We start from the raw sequence: 25,336 nt of genomic DNA, 5'->3' as shown, positions 1-25,336 counted from the left end.
ATTCTAGGGTGGGCACGGCCCACCCGGCCCACCCCCTATATGACCGCTGGAGTAGAGTACTGACCTGGCGGCGCCGGGTAGGAGTAGGGCGAGCAGGCGGCGGGGTCGAGGTGCGGCGCGGCGTGCGCGTGGTGCGCGTGGTGCGGCCACTCCACCGGCTTGTACTGCGCGTGCAGCGAGCCGCGGCCCAGCAGCAGGCCGCCGTAGCCCGCCGCCATGCCGTGGTGCGCGTGGTACTCCGCCGCGTGCCGGTGCGCGTTGTACCCGTAGTGCTGGTGCCAGGGGTCGTACTCGTACAGTTCCAGCGCGCACGCGCCGCCGCCGCCCGCCGCCGCGTTGAAGAACGACGCGGGCAGGTTGCGCGCCGACAGCGGGACGCCCTCTGCAACACACTCCGATTTAGATACGTTTACATTGTAGCAGGGGCGATGGTTCTTAACAACCCGATTCCTATTGGGTTACCTTTTAATACATGAGTTGTTTGTACATAAGTATATGGTACTACTAGCGGGCGCCCGCGACTTCTTCACAATTGTGAATTGTGAAAAAGTCAATTCGCGAATTTACTTTTTTACAAATCCCTCGAGATCCATGGATTTTTTTCGGGATAAAAAGTAGCTTGTGTTAATCCAGAGTATAATCTATCTCTACCTACCTACTTCAAATTTCAGGCGATTCGGTTCAGTAGCCGAGGCGTGAAAGAGTAAGAAACACTCACATCATCTAAATCATAAGGTTTTAGTAAATCTCGTGAATCCAAGGATTTTTTCTGGATAAAAAGTGTAAAAGCCTATGTGTTAATCCAAAGTAAAATCTATTTATATTCCAAATTTCAGCCAAATCGGTTTAGTTGTAGCGGCGTTAAAGAGTAACAAACATCCAAACGTTTATAAAATCAGTAGGATGTAAGGCATATCGTGTCCCGTGTTGCGGTTGTGGGTAATCAATAAAACGTAGGCTCCACTGATAAACACTAACTGACTGAAGCATACAACTACAGGATAACGATTGAGCGACAGAATGCCCGACATCGACTTGTCATTTATTACGAAATGCACAAGTAGCATTATACATTTACATATATCACGTCTATGTGTGTGTTACCACCGCATCATTCCACCCCTTTTTATAAAAAAAAAACCGACTAATGAACGCTGTAAAACTAACAAAAATGTAAAATAAAATATGACAATGTTAAATTTGTATAGGTAAGTGTAAATCTATACTAATATTATAAAGAGGTAAAGTTTGTAAGTTTGTAAGTTTGTCACATTTTTTAATCTATACTAATATTATAAAGAGGTAAAGTTTGTAAGTTTGTAAGTTTGTCACATTTTTTAAATGGGGTAATCTTCGGAACTACTGGTCCGATTTTAAAAATTCTTTCACCAGTAGAATGCTACATTATCGGGGAGTGCTATAGGCTATATTTTATATTGGTATCATACATATTAGCTGAGTTATCACAGGTTTTGTCATACAGGTCGGACTGAAAATCCTCTTAAACAAACTTATCGCATGCGCTGCCTTGACTATTGTGTAAAATTGAAATTAATGTATGGATACTTTATGTATCTTTAAAAGTTCTACAAAAAAGTCCGCGACACCATATATCTATCTTCTATATATTAGCAGATATAGTACCTTTTGTGTTTTAAAAATTATTAATTTTATATAGTTAGGTTTACGTCATTATTTATATAACTAAACTTTAATCCTTATTAAAATAAATTATTTAATAATCACAAGGATATTATGGAGATAAGATTTGCCCTTTACAGTATGTTAATTACTTAAATAGTTTCGGAGATAATACAAAATTTCTAAAAGACGCAGAAATTCCGCTATATGACGCCCGGCGCTTTCATTTACGTAGTTCCCGTTCCCGTGTGAATATGGGGATCAAACATAGCCTATGACACTCGCAAATAACGTAGCTTTCTATTAGTAAAACAATTTTCCAAATCGGTCCAGTAAATCCAGAGATGACCTCCTACAACCTCACGAACTTTACCTCTTTATATTATTAGCATAGAAGTCTCTATTTCTCTTGGTCATACCACCACTCTCGAAGGACTGGACCGATTTTGCTATGGGTAGGAGTAAGATAGAGAAGTTACAGGGTAGGGTAGGGTACGGGTAGGGAAGCGTAGGGGTAGTGTAGGGGTAGGGTAGGTTTAGGGCCGGGTTTAGGGTAGTGGTAGGGTAGGGGTAGAGGTAGGGTAGTGGTAGGGTAGAGGTACGGGTAGGATAGGGAAGTGGTAGGGTAGGGGTAGGATAGGCGTGAGATAGGGGTACTGGTGGGATAGGGGTAGGAAAAGGATAGGGTATGGGGAGGGTAGGGGTAGGATGAGGGTAAGGGTAGGATGGGGGTAGGGTGTAGGTAAGGTAGGGGTAGAGTAGGAGTAGGTTTGGAGTAGGGTAGGGGTAGGCTGTGGGTAGGGGTAGAGTAGGGTAGGGGTAGGGTAGATGTAGGGGTTGGGTAGGGTTGGGGTAGTGGTAGGGTAGAGGTAGGGTAGGGTAGGGGTAGTAGAAAAGTTGACATCGAAATTTACGCGGACGAAGTCGCGGGCGTCCGCTAGTTATTGTATAAAACAATATTTGTAGAACAACTTTAAATACAATTAACTTTTAATTAAAAAATAACGGACGTAATTAATTTTACGTAGGTAGGTAGGTACTCAGCCAAAAACACATTCAGACTAAAAAACCACATGAACGAGTTACCTACGAGAAAATTTTATTCTTCGCTACTGCATTGTAGCCATGGTCATTGGTCACCCATGTTGGTAGTGGCTCAGCCCCTGTAACCAAATGGCACGTCGATTCTCTTTCTACAATCGCTAACGCTTCGAAAACTAGAAAAATATATGGGGATGACAGATCTTGATCACGTGACCTGTCGATAGCAAATGTCATTCCTATATTTTCTAGTTTTCAAAGCGTTAGCGATCGTAGAAAGAGAATCGACATGCCACTTGGCTACAGGGGCAGGTCTGGTCAAAGACCAAAGAAAACTTAATTAAATTTTATGCTTTAACTAGGTATTAGACGACTAAATAAATAGACTAAACCAAGGGTGACCACAGATCAGGGGTGTGATTCCGCTATTTTATACTCGTCGATGTAATTTATTTATAATATTCGCCTATAACATTATTAGAATTTGAACTTTATTTACAATCATCATCATCATCATCATCATCATCATCATCATCATCATCATCATATCAGCCGATGGACGTCCACTTAGGACATAAGACTTTTGTACTTCCAAACATCACGATCCTGAACCGTATGCATCCAGCGAGCGAAGTTTAAAAGGGAAAGCAAAAATAAAATGTCATTAACAACGTACTTATTTGCCCTGGAAATGAGTGATGACACTTTAAAGAATGCAGGGGCTGATTAGTTTAGGTAAATAGATACGAAATGATCTAGCTCGGTCAGAAATCAAACAACCCTTCAGAGCTATGCGGCGCGGGGAGGACGCGGGCGGCGTCATCAAAGCAGCGCGGCGACGGTTTTTGCCGCGCGGCTCCTTTCGCCGAACGTTTAAGTAATGGTCGGTGGTTTTTCCGCGACGCTCCACGCCGGGCATCCACGATTCGACCCAGTTTTTGGTGCGAGCCCCCCGCCCCCCGCCCGCGCCTCGACCCCGGCCTGCGAACCGGTCTGTGTTGCGTCATCTGATCATCGTTTTGTATCGCAGCGAATTCCATTCACATCGGCCCGACGGGACGACAGCTAGCGACGAGCCGAGCCGAGGGCGGAGCCGTGGATCGCTTCCGCGAAGCGCGCTAGGTTTTTGCGGCTACGGTTCGCGGTACCGCGCTCGTCAGTGATCCTGGGACCGGGACCTGGGTATTGGCGCAGTTGGTAGTGCTGTGATTCTCAACACAGAGGTCATGGGTTCTATTCCCGGACGGTCACTTAAGGAATTTATAATTGGCTCAAATCTGGTCTGGTAGTAGCCGTCGGCTGTGGTTAGTTACCCTACCGGCAAAGACGTAACGCTAACTGATTTAGAGTCCCAGTACGATCCCGCGTAGAAACCGTCCGCGTTGCAACGTACGGTACGGACGGCTTCAGTGTGCTCGTGGCGTTCGAGCCGTCCACATCTCTTGTAGTATAATTCTTTATGGGTTACTTGGGATAGCCGGGAGAGTGACTTGAGTGGAAAAGGGGAGTGTTTGTTACCAGTCAAAGGATCCTTTAACCCTACACACAACGTTCACAAGTGCGTGACTTCATTTTTCGTTGTCTGTCATTCCAGGGTCTTATTTTTGTTACAGTTTAAGTTGTCCTATCAAATGTTGTGAATCATAACCTTTGTTCGACATTAGTTTTCTTATTTTTGTAATCAATTGATGTGCTGCCATCACTCTCTGCCTCAGAGTTTAGCGCACCTATTTAACCGGTGATATTTAAAATCTTCTATTGCGCAGCTTAACACACGATTTCATGGATTGCATCATATCCTATATATGGATAGTATTGGCGTGTATTAGGCGGAGATACTGACCCTTGGGCTTGTCGAGCGCCAGCGCGCGCGCGAAGTGCTCGTCCACGACGGCGGCCACGTCGCCGGAGTAGTGCGTGAACACCACGCAGTTGGCGCTGACGTACTGCGCGCGGGCGCGCGCCGCGCCGCCGCACTCGCCCTCCGACTCGGAGGACGCGTCGGCGCTGTTGCGGCCGTGCGCCGACAGGTCCTCCTCCTTGGCGCGCAGGCGCGGCGACGCGTGGTGCGCCAGGTGCGCGTGCGCCAGGTGGTGCGCGTGCGGCGGCGAGCCCGGCGACTGCGCGCCCGACGCGCCCGACGACGCCGAGCCCGACGCGCCGGACACGCCCGAGCCGACGGCGGCCGCGTACTCTGCGCTGGCATTGCCCGAGCTTTGCACGTTCAACTGCAACAAGCGGAAGGTCAGACGTTGGTCCGGCACTCTACGACGCGTCGCCCTACCACCAGTAACCTAACCCATGAATTAATAAAATTAATGTATCTAATAGGGTAAACGAACTGGATTCATCATCGGGAGGTTGTGGTCCTAAAACAGTATTTTCCGATAGATAAGAGGGCAACAGGAATTCGCCCTATGACCGGTAACCATGAATGAATAAAATAAATGTAATAGGGTAAATGAACTGGATTCATCATCGGGAGGTTGTGGTCCTAAAACAGTATTTTCCGATAGATAAGAGGGCAACAGGAATTCGCCCTATGACCGGTAACCATGAATGAATAAAATAAATGTAATAGGGTAAATGAATTGGATTCATCATCGGGAGGTTGTGGTCCTAAAACTGTATTTTCCGATAGATAAGGGCAACAGGAATATTGGTTGTACTCGTATTAAAAATATAGGTATGGCAAATATTTTTAAAAAGAAAGTAATTTTCAAATAGGCCTCATGAACTTGTAATTACATTTTTTTTTACTTTTTACACTAGTAAGTAGTTTTTAACCGACTTCAAAAAGGAGGAGGTTCTCAATTCGGTCGGTATTTTTTTTTTTTTTATGTATGTACACCGATTACTCAAAGACGCCTGGACCGATTTCAAAAATTCTTTTTTTGTTTGAAACGGTATAGTCCCCATTTGGTCCCATTGCCATCATGTCAAGATCTGATGATGGAATCCTGGAGAAATTGAGGGGAACTTTCAAAAATTATATGGGTGTCTAGTGTGTTCGTAAACTTTTCCATTTAGTACTTTTAAGCACTACAATTTCATGAAGGTTTAAAATCGATCTGATGATGGAGCCATAAAACAGACGAGGGAACTCCTCGGCGATTTACAGCAGTTACCTTGTGTTTGGGCTTGATTAATTTGTATTAATGAGAACTTTCCACATAGATAGGTTGTGACTGTCATTTAGGGGTTTGGTGATGAAGACCAAGGACAATTAAGGGAACTCCTTAACAGTTTACAGTAACTACCTTGTGTTTGGCCTTGATTAATTCGTATTGCTGAGTACTTTGTACCAAGATGGGTTGTGACTGTCATTAGGGATCTGATGATGAAGACCAAGGTCAATTCAGGGAACCCCTTAACGGTGTACTATAGCTACCTTGTGCTTGGGCTTGATTAATTTGTATTGCTGAGAATTTTGTACCAAGATGGATTGTGACTGTCATAAGGGGTCTGATATGTTCGTTTGAGATGAAATTTTACACTAAAAATGGAAAAATAATAAAAATTTTAATAAAAAAATACAACCGACTTCAAAACCAAAAAACGTACCCACTAAACTAAAAAGCGAAAAATAACATCATAATATGTTCTACCTGCTGATCAGTATGAAGGCGGTGCTTAGCCGGTGTTGTCTTGATTTAAGCCATTTCTGACATGACCACATGAAACAACACTGTCTGCAAAATCTAAATGGCTTGAATTAATACATCACCGGCTTAGCACCGCCTTCATACTGATCAGCAGGTAGAACATATTATGATGTTATTTTTCGCTTTTTAGTTTACTGGGTACGTTTTTTGGTTTTGAAGTCGGTTGTATTTTTTTATTGAAATTTTTATTATTTATACATTTAGATTTGGAACATAGCTTAGCAATGCTGCTTTGCGAATAAAATATCCTACCGCATAATAATTTCTTATCTTTCCCCGAAACGAGTTGTAAAAAAATGTAAAGAAAATGTTAGACCCAATGGCGTGCGCTTCATAAATGCAAAAACGCACTGACTACCTTAATACAAACCTATGTAACAGCGGCGTGCATAAGGTCGTTAACTAGGGTAGGCATTGTTCGTAAAAGTTGTACAAAATACGGACGCCTCATTATGCCGTCGGTCTCGGTGATTAAATATCATTAACATCATATAGTGATCGTAAAAAACCTATACATTTAAGCAAAGTGGTGAAACTGCTTCATATCACCTCTCCTATTAGAAGGGAGGTATGGCAATAGTGGGCCATTAAAACAAGCTAATAATAGGTAATGATACCCAATTGAGTGTTAGGCATGCATTTTTGTATCTATGAAACTACACTAAGTCACTGGCAATGGTAATAAATATATCGCACCTTTAGAATTATAGAGACCTAATCCAAAATTTTCAGGTTTTGACTTTTAGTCATAGAATGACTTACAACGAACATAGCTACTCATCGTCTGTTAATGAAACATAGGCGTTTTTTTCAAGTAAAAGGAGGTACGCGCATATTTAGGTCTCTATCACGCCAACCCTTTTCCTACATGCGTTCGGTTTGAAAGCGACACAAACAGTAGTCAGTATTTCGGTAGTAGTCAGTTTATAAATGTGAAGAACCAATCCGAATTGCATCCAAATAATACGAAACATAAGGTAAGTAGGTATGTGTAATTTTTTTTACTAACGTAAATACCTGATGTCTGCTGGATCTATTTTAAGACACAAAAGTGTCCCCTAATTAAATATCAAATGCTATATTATACAGACTTATTGAGAGGTTTGGTCTAAATTTCAGAAATAGTGAGACCTAACCAAAAAAAGGTCTTTTAAAAATATGTGTATTTAGACAAACAAAGACTTAAATTGCTACAGTTATTTTTTTTAAATACAAGTGTATTAAGATATAAACTGTAAAAAAATATTTGCGATTAAACAATATCCAATTGCGATACATTTTCTTTAAAATGTCGTGACCTACGAATCTTTATTCGCTGTTTTCCAACAAACTTGATTTTTTTAGGTCCATCGATCTCCTATTAAAAAGAGGATGCACAATCAGCGACCAAAAAACGTCCCCACTCAATGAGTACCAAACACAACTTCTTGGCACTCCACTCAAGTAGTCGCATTTGCAAATTCAACCTTAAACTCAATCCTTAAGGTTGAATTTGCTCTGAATTTGGGATTTTATTGAATATTGGACTGTATTTGGCCTCTAGGTATAATTTTCTTTATCAATAATTCTAAAATTTTTGCTTATAGGCAGTTTAGATGCCTAGAAACTCTAGTCACATGTTTATTTGTGAAAATAATCTCGTACTTGTAATATTTTTATAAAAGAAAATTGTATTTTTATCACGTCACCGCAAATGCCAATCATAAACTGAGACGTCATTCGCTACAAGGCATCGGTTTGTGATTGGCGCTTGCGGTGACGTGATATATCACATCCCTGCAAACGACAATCACGCTGTTATCTCTATGAATGACGTCACTTGCTAATGTGTTGGGTTTCGGCGGCAAAAATTTCACGTGGACGGGACAAAATAAAATATAGCTTATAATACTTCCATAATTCAGTTTAAATACTGTTTACAAAAGAGGCAAGTAGCCTATTGCTCCTTCGAACATAGCCGTCGATGATTACGAAACTTCACGAGCGTCACGGCTGTCAAGTCGCGTCGCGTACAGATCGCAAATCAAAGCGCATGCCAACGCTACATACCGATGCACTGTGCAGTGTGCAGCTATGCAGTACCAACCCAATAAGTCAATCCCACATCATAAGTACTCATTATCCATGATATGACATTCCTCTGGCGGTCGCAACTTGCAACATTGTATTGAGCGAGGTGATTATAGTTAGTGCATTAACAACTGGCTCTTCTGACCATAATACATTTCCCTATGTCGATCCCGCTTGCACTCACGGACCTTATGGAGCCGCTTAGCAAAGGGTGTGATAATAAAAAATATATCGATAACGTTTAATATTCTTGGTAATATACTTTCACGAGTTAACAAAGTTTTAATGTTAAACTACTTGTGGGATTTATGTATGTTCTTTAAAAAGTCCATTTTAACTTTTCTTTTCATTTGTTATAAGTTAACCCTTGAGTACAATCTCACCTGATATTAAGTGATGCAATCTAAGATCGAAAGTGGCTAACTTGTTAGGAGGATGAAAATCCACACACCGTAAACTAGACCTCTTCCTCCTCATCATCATCATATCAGCCGATAGACGTCATCTGCAGGACTTAGGCCTTTTGTTAGTATTAGGGACTTCCAAACATCATGATCCTGAGCCGCCTGCATCTAGCGAATCCCTGCGACACGCTTGATGTCGTCAGTTCAACTGCTGGGAATCGACCAACACTGCGCTTTCTAGAGCGGGGTCGCCATTCCAGCACCTTAAGACCCCAACGTACATCATCATTATTTACCCATATTCGGCTCACTACTGAGCTCGAGTCTCCTTTCAGAATAAAAAAAAAAAAAAAAAAATAGTTTATTTCAGTAACATTAATCAGTAACAAAAAATAAAAGGCTAGAGTCTTCTTTTAAGAGTTGTAAACTCCTGTGACAGAAGACTCCGCTCTTCCATAACAAGCAGTAATACAATTTTTTAAATTAATCATAGTGGGTAAAAATGAGAATGAGAGGGGTTAGGCCCATAGTCCACCACGCTAGCCCAATGCAGATTGGCAGATTTCACTCACGCAGAGTATTATGAAAACTCTCATGTATGCAGGTTTCCTCACGATGTTTTCCTTCACCGTTTGAGACACGTGATATTTAATTTGTTAAAATGCACACAACTGAAAAGTTGGAGGTGCATGCCCCGGGACGGATTTGAACACACACCCTCCGGAATCGGAGGCCGAGGTCATATCCACTGGGCGATCACGGCTCTCTAACGTACATACCTATCTACTAAACACAGTTAAGGCACAGTAAACTGTGGCTAAGGCTACTTGAAATAAATTAATTTTGAATTTGAATGTTCTCACTATAATGTATTTTCACTTTGTATAAGTCAGGCGCTCCACGGTCACACGGAGCAATAAAATGAAATCGAGATAGAAAGATGAAGAGATAAGTCGATGATTTGTAATGTTTGATTTGAATTAAGTAAACAGCTGGTTATAGATAAAGAAATAGGTGTAACAATCACCTACGGGACCGTTACCTACATTTGAACACCTGCAACGCGTGAAACGGCCTCCGTGGCGCAGTGGTATGCGCGGTGGATTTACAAGACGGAGGTCCTGGGTTCGATCCCCGGCTGGGAAGATTGAGATTTTCTTAATTTGTCCAGGTCTGACTTAGCAACTGCGCCAGAGGCCGTCACAATTAGAATCACAAACAGAGGTTATGGGTTCGTATCCCAGCCCGGTCAGTTTAGGATGTTGAATTTATTAAACCGGCTCAAATTTGGTCGGGTAGGCATAGGCTGTGGCTAGTTACCACTCTACCGACAAAGACGTACCGCTAACTGCTACGACTTTAGGGTAGTTGGAAGTTAACATCGAGTTTCACGTGGACGAAGTCGCGGGCGTCCGCTAGTAAATTATATAAAATGCCATGAAATTATTAATTATACTCTCGATCAAGTGGTCAATATTCGCATTCACTCAAGTATAGTTCGCTCACTCACTCGAGTATATTTGCAGAAATTCGGTTGTTCTTTCCCACTTTCACCCCCCACAACTTTCAGCTCAACCGATTTTGATCATATATGTCTAAGAACACTCGCCCGTCAGTCACCTTTGATACAAAAAAAAATTAAATTGATATCGCTTCATTCGTTCAGGAGCTATGGTGCAATAGACTGACAGACAGACAGACAGGCACATTGGCGTATCTAGGATTATTTCTTGGGGTCGGCCTACATATCACTGAACAGAGTCGACACTCAATAAAAAAATTGTTAGCAATATTTGTGATCGCAGACCTCTGAAACGGCTCGACTTATTTTTTTTGTTGTATCTAGGTATGGCAGGTATCAGAAAAGGTCTTAATATATTTTTCAAAATCTTTATTGCTTAAAGGTTTTTCTTTATTATAAGTTGTAATTGTTATTATTTGATATTTTGAGTCATATTAAGTGTAAAATTATTAGTATGTCGGCGTCCATCATAGAATTTCAAATCAATAGCTCAGTATCCTAGAGTGGGCACTGGACTATTCTAGGGTGGGTCTGGCCCATCCGGCCCACCCGCTATATACGCCTATGGGCAGACACGTCAAACTTATAACACCCCTGTTTTTGCGTCGGGGGTAAAAAGCAGCAAATAACAGAGTTCGTTCGTTACCAACCCATTAACATTGAGAGGGGTCAGGCCAATAGTCCACCACGCTAACCCAATGCGGATTGGCAGATTTCACACACGCAGAATGTTATGAAAATTCTCAGGTATGCAGGTTTCCTCACGATGTTTGCCTTCACCGTTTGAGACACGTGATATTTAATTTCTTAAAATGCATACAACTGAAAAGTTGAAGGTGCATGCCCTGGACCGGATTCGAATCTCCGCCCTCCGAATCGAAGGTAAAGGTCATATCCACCAGGCTATCACGGCTTTTTAAACAGAGTTACTTTCGCATTTATTATATAAGTATGTAGAGCAAGAGCCAGACGCGGACAGAGTCGTTGACCATATTCGAACCACCTTTCGGAAGTTTGATACATGAATAAGTCATGACGATTTGGCGCATCTGCCGCGGCTGACTGGTGTCGGGTATCACCGACCCTGCTTTGCTTTTACGATCAGGTCGCGACCCATAACACCTTGGCAGTGTCACCATGTCATGATAACATCTAATGCTAGCCACTCACCATCCGATAAGCATGCCTGCGCTAACGGCTTGACATCCGATAAAACTGATTGTGTGTTGGTCGCGATGTGCATGATGCAGATAGATTTTAATAACGATTACATAGAGTGAACATTAGTTAATACTACAGCACTGTAGCCTTGCACTAAACAAATTACTACCTACTTTAGACGGCCTCCGTGGCGCAGTGGTATGCGCGGTGGATTTACAAAACGGAGGTCCTGGGTTCGATCCCCGGCTGGGCAGATTAAGATTTTCTTAATTAGTCCAGGTCTGGCTGATGGGAGGCTTTGGCCATGGCTAATTACCACCCTACCGACAAAGACGTATCGCCAAGCGATTTAGCTTTCCGGTACGATGCCGTGTAGTAACCGAAAGGGGTGTGGATTTTCATCCTCCTCCTAACAAGTTAGCCCGCTTCCATCTTAGACTGCATCATCACTTACCATCAGGTGAGATTGTAGTCAAGGGCTAACTTGTAAAGAAAAAAAAAAAAGTTTTCTCTATGCTCTATTAAAGTCTATTTTCCTTTAATATAAATTCGATTTACTCGAAAAAACAAAAAATCACCAATGACAAATGAGACTTTTTCGAAAGGAATCTTTCTTTTATAACTGTACCAATAAAAAATAATAAGTACCTAGTTCTAAAGAATAAACAACTTAGAACTCTATATAAATCAATCAAAATTAATTAATAAATTAAGTTATTTTTTCTAACACTGCAAAATAACATATTTCTTATTTTCAGTCCAATTATAACTTCCAATTATGTTAGGAGTGGGTTATTTATTGTGCTATATGTGTACACTATAGGTGTGTTCGTTTATGACACGCCCCGGGTACAAAACAACCCCCCCCCCCCCCCCCCGGGTAAAAATAACAGAATCGCATGCCGGGTAATTAATTAATTATTCCGTGGTAAGTAGGTGTAGCTACTTACTATACTCAAAAACTTAAGGCTTTTTGCTCAACCACCACACAACACAAAAAGGGTTCTTTTAAGCGACACTTTTCGATTTGGGTCACTTAGCAATCAAACGAAATATTTTCTTTTATTCTTTAACTTACTTAAATTTATTATTTATTTCGGTAGGTAATTCGGTCAATATCAGCTTTCGCGATGCGTTGCGAATTTGATTGACATAACCACCACACAACACATAAAAAGGGTTCTTTTAGCGACACTTTTCGTTTTGATTCACTTAAAAATCAAACGAAATATTTTGTTTCATTCCTTAACTTACTTAAATTTATTATTTATTTCGGTATTTAATTCGGTCAATATCAGCTTTCGCGATGCGTTTTATTAAACTAGTTACATAGGTGTGAAACTGAATTTATTGTTAATACCTACCAGTACATTAGTTTTTTATATTAACTCTGCATTATCTTTTATATCGTAATATGCTTTAAATTACGGCTTTATTAAATTTAATTAGTATTAATAATACAATCCGTCTAAATACCTACCTTCTTTTTTAATTACCTCATTATTAGACTAACAAGTTAGCCCGCTTCCATCCTAGATTGCATCACTTACCATCAGGCATCAGGTGAGATTATAGACAAAGGCTAACTTGTAAAGAATAAAAAAAAACAAGATTTACTAACTCACGCGATCGATACACCCCTGGTCGTGATTTGAGGGAATGGTAGACCAGAAACTGCGCCGGTACCTAACCGTTATCTGTGCTTTAGCTACATAACTGTGTTTAAAATTGTCCCTTTCATGCCCCTCTTCCCTACATGAAATAGTACCTAATAGTTTTTTAGTTTCTACGATCAGCTAATATTCAACTTCAACGGAATTACGTAAATACTAGTTTCATTAAAATAACGTTACTATCGGCTACTAACACGAGTAGGTACCTATACTTATTTTAGTTTATGTAAAATGACGATAATTTCGTCATTTCGTTGAAAAAACAATGTTAGATGATTGCAGAAATAAAAATACGATGAAAAACGATGTAGTGGTATACCGATATTTGAATGGTACACCGAGTTAGGGTAATTCCAGGATAGATGCCCCAGTGGGATAGATGACTTGATTTTTATTTCACTATGTTAGGAGCACTGTAGGAGTTAAATTTTACTGTAAGTAACGAGTCCTCCCCCTGCAAACCTTAATGTCGGGAGGAATTTCGACCGGAGTGCATGCGTTTCGTCTGTGTGAGTAAAAATGTTCCGCGGTGAGACGACAAAAGGCGCCAAAATAAGATTCGTAAGTTCTTTCAACAGTGTATTTTTTCTCTCGCTTATAATTTTATTTTTTTTTCTATTTGTCTGCTTGCATTGAAGATTAGCCTATGTAAAGTGATAGATTTTATAGTAATTGAAACTCAACTTTTGTTTTTATTGATAAGGGCATCTATCCCCTACAAAAAGTATAGTTGCCCCGTTTTTTATTAGGATAGATGCCCCTAAGGGCAACTATCCCCAACTGTTTATTATAAGTGTTGTGTTGTTGCAGGAGAGCAAAATGCCTCGTAAATATAAAAGGAAACAGGGTGTTGTCCCTCGTACTGTAACCTAGACCGAAGACAGTATGCTAGCAGCGTTTGAAGAGATGAAAAAGGGAGAGAAAAGCGTAATTCAGATTTCTAGAATATAAGGAATACCATCTAAAATATTAAGACGAAGATTTGCCGTTTACAGCAATTCTTATTTTCAAAGTTACTGTATGTGTTGTTGTTTTAAATTTGAATTACTTTTACTTTGTATTGTATTGCATCATATTATTGTAGTTACTGTCTGGCATAATTATTACTGAAAAAAATCTATATATCCAGCATTTATTTTTATTTGTTTTATGAAAACATGCTGTAATAACAAAAAACGACCCGTGGCTCTTACATTCAAATTAGGAGAAGCTGGATTTCCGCTGGACCGAACAGCAATACGTCAGTTAGCATACCAGTTTGCTAAAAAGCTACAGCTAAAGTATAACTTTGACAAAGATGGCCAAGAAATGAAAATGAAAGTTATATAAAACACCATAAAGACTGATTATAATAATATAGTTGTTTGATTTCAGAACAAACCAATTACAATGTTCAATTTAAGTCGCCAATCCCCACTAAGGGCACCTATCCTCAGAAGTTTTTTCATGATAAGTCTTCTATCCGCCACAGTAGGCGTCTATCCCATTTTTTAGAGGTCCATAAAATTACAATTTACACAAAATTTACACAGTCTATATCAGAAAGATTCAGATTATATAGAACATTAAGAAATATATTTAATATCTCCCAAAGAACGCAATGCTCTAAGATTATAAAATTCGGAGTTATTTAGCATTTTCGAAAAGTGGGGCATCTATCCTGGACTTACCCTACATAATAACGTTATATAACGACATAGCTCAACAAGTTGCGAAGCAGAAGTGGCAATGGGCGGGGCACATAGTTCAAAGAGCTGATGGACTAGAAAGCGTTGTACACTAGTCACTAGTGTGCTAGTACACTTTACACTCCCCCCACCAGGTGGACTGACGACATCAAGCAGGGTTCCCAACTTAGGGGTTTTCCCCCCAGATTTAGGGGGCAAATAAGTGAAATTGGATTTTTTTAGGGGTCTGAAATTTTTAGGGGTATTTTCAGGGATTTTTTGACTCTTTAATATTTTTAAATTGATGATAATTTTAATATTTCTTTCTTGGCCTAGCGACTTATAACGACATATAATACGTTATTCTACAACCACTCTGAGGCAATTTTCATTGAATAAAAAAAATTGGTAAATTTGTTAATTGTCAACATGTATGATTTGAAAAAATCTGAATCTTCAGATAAAGACGTAGTATTTTGTATGTATTAAATATAGACTTTTGAAACATATTACAGCATATTATTTCTAAATTACTATGAATTTATATTTTTAGGGGGACAACTTAATAATTAAGGCGATTTTAGGGGTTTTTGACACCAACTTTAGGGATAAATATTTTGGAGAGTTGGTAACACTGACATCAAGCGAGTCGCAGACATTCGCTGGATACAGGCGGCTCAGTATCGTGATGTTTGGAAGTCCCTACAAAAGGCCTATGTCCTGCCGTGGACGTCATTCGGCTAATATGATAATGATGATGAAATAATTGTCAAATTCCCAATGGGGATGATGACTAGGTTTGAATATATTGATTGATACCCGAATGTATCATAAAATACATTCGGGTAAATAGGGTCAATGTAACTAATTTATACATAAAAAGCAAAGATTGTCTGGATATATGCAAAATAAATGAGATTATAAAATTTCAAAATCTATTAAAAATATTTTATCGTAATTAGATGAAAATTCATACATTTTTAGCTTCCTTACATTAAATGTGACATTTTTTAATAAATGAACTATAAGCATAAATAACAAAGATATTGGTAATTTTGTTTGAACGCGCATACAAATCTAACGATCATTACATTATGCCTCTGACATCATTAGTTCGAGCCATTTTGCATGGGGCGTTTTCCAGGGATCCGCGGCAGCGCCGCAAATCTGACTCTTAAAATCCCTGTAGCTCCGAAAGTAATGATCGCAGATACCCTGTTCCTTTTACAAAATTGCTTTACTATTAGTATACTCTTAATTTATATACAATTTAAAAAACTGTCATCATCCCTATTTAGAATTAGTAGTCGTAAGCACTCACCCGGTCGTACTGGAAGTGCGGCGCGTGGTGGAAGGAGCGCGCGGCGCCTCGGCCGTACAGGTAGGGGTAGTAGGCGCCGTACATCACCTCGGGGCAGCTCACCGCCATGCCGCCCGGCGCCGCGCGCGCGCCATCGCCGCCGCGCCCGCCCCGCGCCTGCACACACACACACACTTCAAGACAAGGAACTTTTTTTTTTTTAATTAATTACAAGATAGCCCTTGACTACAATCTCACCTGATGGTAAGAGATGATGTAGTCTTATGTCGATGATGAATGATGAAAAGCCTATTAGAATTTTCAAAATCGGTTTAGTAGATCCAGAGATTACCTACCCACTATAACCACACAAAATTATATTTAAAACCTCTCGAATATTAGTAAATGTTAATAAAGTTCAAATATTTTTTTTTTTTCTGATTGCGTAAGTGCCGTTGGCTCCTCATGGGACCTCAGCGGCGTCACCGGGGGGTTTGGGCGAGTGCAGAAGCATCGCCTGATGGGACCCGAAGGCAGAAGCAAGTAGATGGGCGGAACGACTCTCTAAGGGCGTCTCCTCTGAGACTCGGGCCTCGACTTAGAGGGCCGTTCGGGAAGGGTGTTTTGGCCTGAGTGTATCAGTCCGGGCGATCGTGAGTTAAAAAGCCCACGTCTGGGTGACGTCAGATATCGGGGACCTCGTCTTCGCCGGCGAAGACGCTGTGTAGCTTGTGTTTATGTTGCCTGGGAAGCATTGTCGTTCGTTATGTCATCGTCAGGATCGTAAAGGACGTTTTTTGGGCGTCTAGATCTACAATCAGCGTTGATATCGGGTTGGGGTGGGTGGCGGCTCTCTCAAAATAAGTTTTCGAGAGCTGTTTCATATATTGGGCTATTGTGGGGAGATCTAGGTCTCTATGTAGGTCGTTATTGCGCACAAACCACGGAGCGCCCGTGGCCTGACGCATGAATCGGTTCTGAAGGACCTGGGGTTTTAGGGTCGCCTTTGGGCGATGGGCAAACACTACACTAGCGTAGGTCATTATTGGACGGATGCAGGTCTTATAGAGAGTGACCTTAGAGCGGAGGGATAATTTGCTTTTAGCACATATCATAGGATAGAGACGACTCATCACATAAGCAGCTCTTTTTCTGGCTTTCTGTATGTGAGTCGCGAAGCTCATACGGGTATCAAAGGTCACACCTAGGTATTTGGCAGTGCGTTGCCACGGGATGGGTGCTCCGTGTAAGGAGACCTCTTTTAAATCGAAGTAATGGCGTGCAAGTTTCCTTGAGAAGAGCACTGCTGCACTCTTCTCTGGGTTTACCTCTATCCTCCATTTGCGAAACCACTTTGCTAAGTGTGATACCGCTTTCTGGAGGCGGGCTATTATGGATCTACGGTAAGGATGTGTCACAAACAGTGCGGTATCATCCGCGAACTGGGCGATGTGCACACCTGGATGGTTAGTGGGTATATCACTCGTAAAGAGTGAATATAAAAGCGGGGAGAGCACGGATGGGCCTGGGAGACGAGAGAGTGCCATCTAGGCGGTATCGAAAGGTGCAATTTGACAGGTAATTGTGAAACAATCGGACAAGTCTGCTAGGCACGCCGAAGCTGCTAAGCTTAACTATTAGGCCTTCGTGCCATATTCGGTCGAAGGCTTTTGCTACATCGAAGAAAATGGCCCCAGTTGGAATAGGAGTGCGAAGCCGGGTAAGGCCGGTGAGAATATGCTCCGTGAGGCGATGCGCTTGTTGTACACAGGAGTGTTGGGTTCTAAATCCGAACTGTTGTTTGATGAGAAGTTGCTTCTCATCGCATACAGCCTTTAAACGGTTAAGAATAATAATCTCGTATACCTTGGCAATAGTGTTGAGTAAACTAATAGGGCGATAGCTAGAAGGGAGATCGCGGGGTTTGTCCGGCTTGTGAATACCTATGACAGTGGCTTCCTTCCACGCATTGGGGAAGGAGCAGTGTGACAAGAGGACATTGAAAATGTTAACAAGTAGGTTTATAATCTCCATAGGGAGTAGCTTTATCGCTTTGTTACTTATACAGTCGGGACCTGGGGCCTTTTTTTTATGTAGACCTTTGATAACCGAACGAACTTCATCGCAAGCCGTAGGGGGAATCTCATCTCTATCGTGAGGCAGAGAGAGGAGGGAAGCGAGTTCTAAATTCACTTTCTCCACATGAAATGGGTCTAGGGAAATGGTGCTTGGAGTACACTGGGATTCTAAACTGTCAGCCATGCATTCGGCCTTATCGATGTCCTCGAACGCGGGTGGGAGGCCAGGGCGTTTAAGAGGTGGGGTTGCCGAGACAGGTTCAGCTTTGAGAGCTCTCGCCAGGCCGTAGAATGCTACGTGCGATGGGTCAAGCTGTCTTAGCCTTTTGTCCCATTGTCCGTCATGAAGGCGGCGCAGGCGACGCTTGCACCGTCTCTGGAGATTCCAGAGTATGCTCGCATTTCGTCGTGTCGGTTCGGCGTCATGGCGTCTAAACTGAGTGTTCTTACGCGTTAACAAGGCCCGTAGGTCGGGCAGGGGAGGGCGCCTGCTGAAGACAGGGACCTCCCGGGTGGAATCACTTATTGCATCGCGGATGTGTCCGTTTAGATTTGAACAAGCTGCGAGCGCTTCGCCTAACGTTCCTATCTCGTCAGGAATTTGAGCTAGATGAATTGAATCTAATGACTTGAGACGCTCAGACAGTCTCCCGTAATTTATTAAGTTAAATTAGTGAATAGGCCAGTTGGTTAGGGTAGACGAAAGCGAATGCTCGCAAACTGTAGTGGATACTACACTAAAATTACTAACTAGCTATTGTTAGTAATTCATAAAACACGCGTTTTTGTATTCAACAATAATCTATTGCTGATCTGAACTAATCAAAATTACTAACTGTATGACATTTTGTGATTTTGGATGGAATTAAAATAAAAATGAAAGGAGGAAAGAATAGACGTTTATTTAAAGGTCTTTATGAAAAATGCGGTAATTATTCATTTGATGCCATTTACTTATATTAGGTTGCTTATATGTATACAGCAGATATCATAGAAAGCCAACTCTATACAAGCCCTTAGACGATATTCTCTGACTCTATCATAGAGTTCTTCGTAAATCCTATGACACGGAGTACGGGATACAGCATTAGAAATAATTATATTATCTACCCCCATCTGTTATTTATTTGGGATACCATTATATTAGGTTGCTAATATACCAAAGTTAGTGAAAAGGCCAGCAGATTTCGTGGAAAGCCAACTCTATACAAGCCCTTAGACGATATTCTCTAACTCTATCATAGTGTTCTTCATGAATCCTATTAAGTATAATTCGGGATACGGCATAAGAAATAATTATATGATCTACCTTCATCTGCTATTTATTTGGGATATCATATATATTAGGTTGCCAATATACCAAAGTTAGTGAAAAGGCCAGCAGATTTCATGGAAAGCCAACTCTATACAAGCCCTTAGACGATATTCTCTAACTCTATCATAGAGTTCTTCGTGAATCCTATTATAGTACGGGATACGGCATAAGAAATAATTGTATTATCTACCTTCATCTGTTATTTATTTGGGATATCATTATATTAGGTTGCTAATATACCAAAGTTAGTGAAAAGGCCAGCAGATTTCACACATTCGTCACATCAATGCCTCTCTTGCCGGCCGCTGCAGTGATAGGTATACTATTAGATATCGTCATCAGTTAAATAATATGTATGTCTAATATGTAAAATGAAAGCTTATTTTAGGCTTAATTTAACTGTTGTTGTCTGTGATTCATTTCCTAGATTTAGTATGAAAAAGTGTTTTAGGCAACCTAATTGCTATGTGTCACTGTGAATATTAAGTATCTATAATTTATTTTTTATCACTAATAAATAACAGATGAGGGTATACATTTCTTATGCAGGTTCTTAGATTATTAACTTAACTCCTCTACAAATCTTACATTTTCGTTGCAGTGTATGGCATGATCGTTTCGTCAATCAGTTTTCACTAAGAGTCAGTCAGAGTATTTGTACATATGTTTTCTGTGGTCAGCGTCAATGTTAATTCTCATTAGAGCTCGATACAGTATTTTTATAAGCCTAGAAACGCTTCTATACCAGCTATTTTTTTATCTAAGCTTCAAGTGTAGGATGCCCTTCAGCTAGATGGTCCGACAACATTATGAAGAAACAATAGGAAGCGGCACAGAAAACATAATGTACAAGCGGAGCCGGAGCCGGAGCGTGTGTGGTGGCGCGCTTTTAGAAAGGCCTACTCGTATGTCTAGCAGTGGATGGAGGCAAGCTTCAAACAATATGTAGACACTTTGACCTGTTCCTATTAAAATACGTTAGCAGATTCAAAATTAATCTTTTGTAATTGAGCTTGTGAACCAAATACTATAAGCTTAGATTTGCAGGGATTAAGTACCAACGAGTTTTTTTGTGACCAATCCGTTATTCTCTAAAGGTCGCTAATAACTCTTTGAACTGCCTGTCGATACTCGTGTGGTTCGAAAGAACAATATACCTGCAAATCATCAGCATATAGGTGAAATTTACAATTTTTCATGTTATTGGTAATATCTGCTATGTACAAAATGAATAAAAGGGGACCTAAAATTTACCCCTGTGGAACACCTCTGCAAACTTTAGTGATGGAAGACACGCACTTATTGCCATTATCCTGCGCTATCTCAATGAACTGATACTATTCGTTATATATCTATCGAACCAATTTATTGTATTGATATCAAACCTGAACCTGATATGATACGATAACTTGGAAAGTAACAGCGGTATATTTATACAATCAAATGCCCGAGAAAAATCCAACAATACCAGCATTGTACACATTCTTTTATCTTGGGCTGTCAGTGGGTTGTCCGTAACATCCAAAAGTATACCATGCTTCTACCAGCTCTGAAACCTGATTGCAATTCCGGTAATAAGTTGTTACTCTCAAGATATTTCGAGACTTGTAGGTATATAACTTTTTATAATATTTTGGACTCATAGGCCAATTATACTAATCGGGCGCTAGTCTTTAACAGTAGCAGGATTGTTAGATTTGGGAATTGGACGCACCACTGCCACTTTCCATGCATCTGGAAAGATCGAATTATCAGTTGAGGTATTGATGATTGATGAGGTAACTCCAAGACTCTGAGGAAGTGTCACAAGCAACATGTAATCATCGGTCCCTTCTGCATTTAAATGTAGATTCTTAATAATTTAGTATATCTCTTTTTCACTAGTAAGTAACACTAAGCGTAAATGTGCTAGATGTTGCCCTGCTGAATTCATTAAATGTAAGCTGAGATATTCACACACCCACATTATTGTCTCCTGGTACAGTTACTAATTTCATTTGAGTTACAAAAATAAACAGGCAAATTCGTATCATTCCTAGGAAGGCACATAGGCTACTTTTCATCCCGGAAAAATCCACGGTTCCCGTGGGATTTGTGAAAAACTGAATTCCACGCGGACGAAGTCGCGAGCGTTCGCTAGTAAATAATATTGTATTTTTTTCCATTTTAGTTTCATGGTTACCAAATGACCTCAACAAGATGAACCAGTAAGTATCCAATAAGCAATATTAAAAGCATTAATTTGCAAGAACTATCTCACTTCACGTCTGATTAGGCCTTTCCTTGTAATAATTATTTATTATGATATCGGTAAAACCTATGTGGCGCAATTTGATGCAAATTACATAAAATCATGGAATTTCTGGATTTGACTGAAACACTCGACTGTCCCATCAACATTATTCAGAGATTATATCAGTTTTCGATTGATTTCAAAACCATCGGAACTCTACAAACACCTTAGATTTACCATAGCGCATGTCCTGGTAAAGTCACAGTACCGTATGAATAGCGTTACTCCCAAAACAGAGCGTGGCGGAGTTTCCCAAACGCTGCCCAGCCGAGCTGGATTCGGCGATTAACCTCTTTCTCGAAATTGGACCTACCTAACTGGACTATGTCCTAGGTATTTATATCGTCTACGATTTCGAGTGCAGAATCCTCAACAAAAACTGGGTGAAGTGGTACATGAGCATTAGACATGATCTTTGTATATGGACGTTTATGGACTACGAGAAAGCCTTCGATTCGGTGGAAACTTGGGCTGTGTTGAGATCTTTGCAGAGATGACGGATTGACTACAGGTACATCCAAGTGTTGAAGTGTTTGTATGAAAGCGCCACTTTATCAGTCCGTATACAGGATCAGACTACGAGACCAATCCAATGGCAGCGAGGAGTGCGGCAGGGAGATGTGATCTACCCAAAGCTATTTACCGCCGCATTGGAAGACGTCTTTAAGCTTCTGGACTGGAACGGATTTGGCATCAACATCAATAATGAGTACATCACTCAACTACGGTTTGCCGACGATGTGGTCATTATGGCAGAGACTCTGGATGACCTAAGTACCATGCTCAACGACCTCAACAGAGTTTCTCAACGTGTGGGTCTTAAAATTTATGGCAGGTGCACAGTAAATAGAGGTGGCTAGGTACGAGAAAAAATAAGCATAACTGAGGCCTATAAAAACCCTTTTTACATCAATATGAAAACGACCTGAACAAAATGCATGCAATGAATTTAGAAATGCAAAATGAGTGGTTATCCTTAGTTGAGTTCTGCATCCTTGATCCCTGCACCGAAATTGTTCGTCTTAATATACGATTGGTCTCCTGCCTTGTTAAAAAATATCCTAATGCCTTTCAAATGACCCTCCCAGATTTGAGTAACTTTTACAGAGTACGACGGGAGAAGGCCACTAATAATCTTGCTATATCTATACTACAGCCTTTCTTGATGAGTACTGTTTATAAACAAAGAAATTAAAAATGAGGGTAGAAATCACATGTAATTTTAAATTATATATTGTTTGTTTATAAAATGATATTCAAAACATGTTAAGTACATCTAATTGTTCTAAGCTTACTAATCGAATTTATTTTCATTAATTTAAGGACAAATTAATTATAATTATATTTAGGTGTGAAATGACGATTGATTTATACCCTCATTTTAAATTTGTTTGATGATAAACAGTACACATACACATAAACAGTAGGTACCTACACATCGAGTGTACCTACTATAACGGACTGTAGTATAATTGGTTGTATACAAGGTGCTCCTTCCTGGATAGGGGTCTTAACTCATGACATCATCATAGAATACTTCAAATCATAGCTAGAGCTATATTGACATTTAATATTAATAATATATTGACATTTAATATTAATAATAATTTCAGTATGTAAATATAATTGTATTGTATTCTTAATGTATTCTAATTTTTAGATTTAATTTTCTTGTTTATTTTTTTTTTAATTTTATGTGACTTATTTTTTATTTTTATTTTAATGGCTTTTAATTTATTGTAATCCGACATTTTTTTTAGATATTAATTTGCATTGTATATTTTTTGACATTTCATTGCTGACAACTGTAGTTTTGACATAAGTTATATTAATTAGTGAATGCTGTGATAACCTGTAATTAGCTGGGCAATAACTTAGTATATTAATGTAATTTATTGACATGTGACATTGTATCAGCTGTTGGTTGTCCTTATTAAATAAATAAATAAATAAATAAATAGAGCTTAAAAAAGTCTACAAATAAAAGATGAAGTAATTTCGTAAAAGCAGCCTCAATTATAAATTCTACAAGCAAGGCCTATTCAATCCTAGAACTGCAGTAATTTTTATAGGTATTAGAACGGTTATCCAAAGTTGCTCTACCAAGATGATACCATCATACCAAATTTGTCTGGGCAGCGAGAACAACATGAGCGGAGAAGGGAAGAGTTAATGAATTTAAAAGGAGGCTTTGCTCAGGCTTTGGGCCCGACGGCTGCACGGTGAATCCTTGAAATGCCATAAAATTCTCTAGTTTAAATTTAGTACTGACTGAGGAGCTGGAAGGTTGAATTAAAATGCAATGTAGGAAACTTCAGAATCTCGAACATGTTATTAAGGCTCTTACAGATTATTAAGATAAGAAACAAGGAAGCCGACAAGCAGGCAAACGCATCTCCCGACTCGAAAACCTCGAAAACGCCAATTGAGCACGTCAGTATGGTTTTTAACGAACTGTCGCCTATAAAGTTAGAGTAACCGTAACTCTGACTAATATCTTAGACTCTATGAGCCGTGATGGACAACCTATATAAAGTTTAAAGATGACAATTAAAGAAGAAGTTATATAAATGCCCGTGAACATGATATTTTGGACCACACGGACTTATTCAAGTGGAATCTCTTCCCTGCTTCCGCTTCCCTTTGGGTAGCGAAATGAAACTTATTGTGATGATAATGACATCCTTAACCTGTTAGTTTTTTGAAGATTTCGTGATTAGGTAGGTCTGACTCATTAGAAAGGACCCCTAGACGACCCCGCGGTTCGTAGTGGAAGTATCAGTCTGAATTTGACATTAAAAGTCTGCATAAATCCACAAACGAAACTCAAATTAGGTCATTTTGAACGATATATAGGTAATAAAAGGTACCTACCTAATCCAGCACTTGCTAGCCCACGATCTGTAGTTATGATATTTGACACTTAGTTTTAAGCACGAATGTCTAGAAAAATCCGTGAATTGAACGCAAGCCGTTCCAGGGCACTGGCGACATACACTAGATTTGTTCGATGTGACTAGGGCGGAAGAGCCGCTACCTGGTGTGCGCCGGCAGCGTCCGCGCCCGCGGGCGGCAGGTAGGCGCCGCGGCGTCTCCCCTAGCGAGGGGCTCGCCGGCTCCGGTCACTCGCGCACTGGGCTAGCACGTCACTCGCGCACTGCGGGTCACAATCGCGAAGCGCCGTCACACAGAGATGCGGCCAAGTCGACGCGCCGAGCGAGACTGCCGCGTCGCGCGCGCTCCGCCGCCGCCCGCACCGCCCCACGCCGCCATTGGCTCGCCCCGCCTCGCCGGCCGCGCCCGCGCGAGGGCGAGGCGTAATAAATAATACAAAAACTGCAGTACTAGGTACAGAGTATATAACATGCCACTCGTCGCGAGATTTGTTCTTTATGTACCAACAAAGGGTGACTTTTTGAAACGTACCGCACTCTTGAAAATATTCACCTAAATAAACAGCTTATACAGGTAGGTAGAGTAGACCAGGACCAGTCCTAAGGATTCTA

General features: G+C 40.6%; 1 protein-coding gene across 1 annotated transcript in view; it reads right to left on the bottom strand.

The window, feature by feature from the left end:
• The window catches only part of LOC112043588 (protein vestigial), a 38,166-nt gene extending 13,106 nt beyond the window's left edge, over nt 1-25,060 (bottom strand). The window contains exons 1-4 of the mRNA XM_024079072.2: nt 24,705-25,060; nt 16,166-16,321; nt 4,526-4,910; nt 65-382 (exon numbers count right to left, since the gene is read on the bottom strand). Coding sequence (XP_023934840.1) covers nt 65-382; nt 4,526-4,910; nt 16,166-16,273 — 811 coding nt within the window. The 5' untranslated portion in view covers nt 16,274-16,321; nt 24,705-25,060. The remainder of the gene's footprint in view (nt 1-64; nt 383-4,525; nt 4,911-16,165; nt 16,322-24,704) is intronic.
• Between the last annotated feature and the right edge of the window lie 276 nt (nt 25,061-25,336).

Source organism: Bicyclus anynana, chromosome 7 (assembly GCF_947172395.1).
Source record: "Bicyclus anynana chromosome 7, ilBicAnyn1.1, whole genome shotgun sequence".
In the NCBI taxonomy this organism is placed as follows: domain Eukaryota; kingdom Metazoa; phylum Arthropoda; class Insecta; order Lepidoptera; family Nymphalidae; genus Bicyclus; species Bicyclus anynana.
This window is presented reverse-complemented; position numbering and strand designations above follow the sequence as displayed.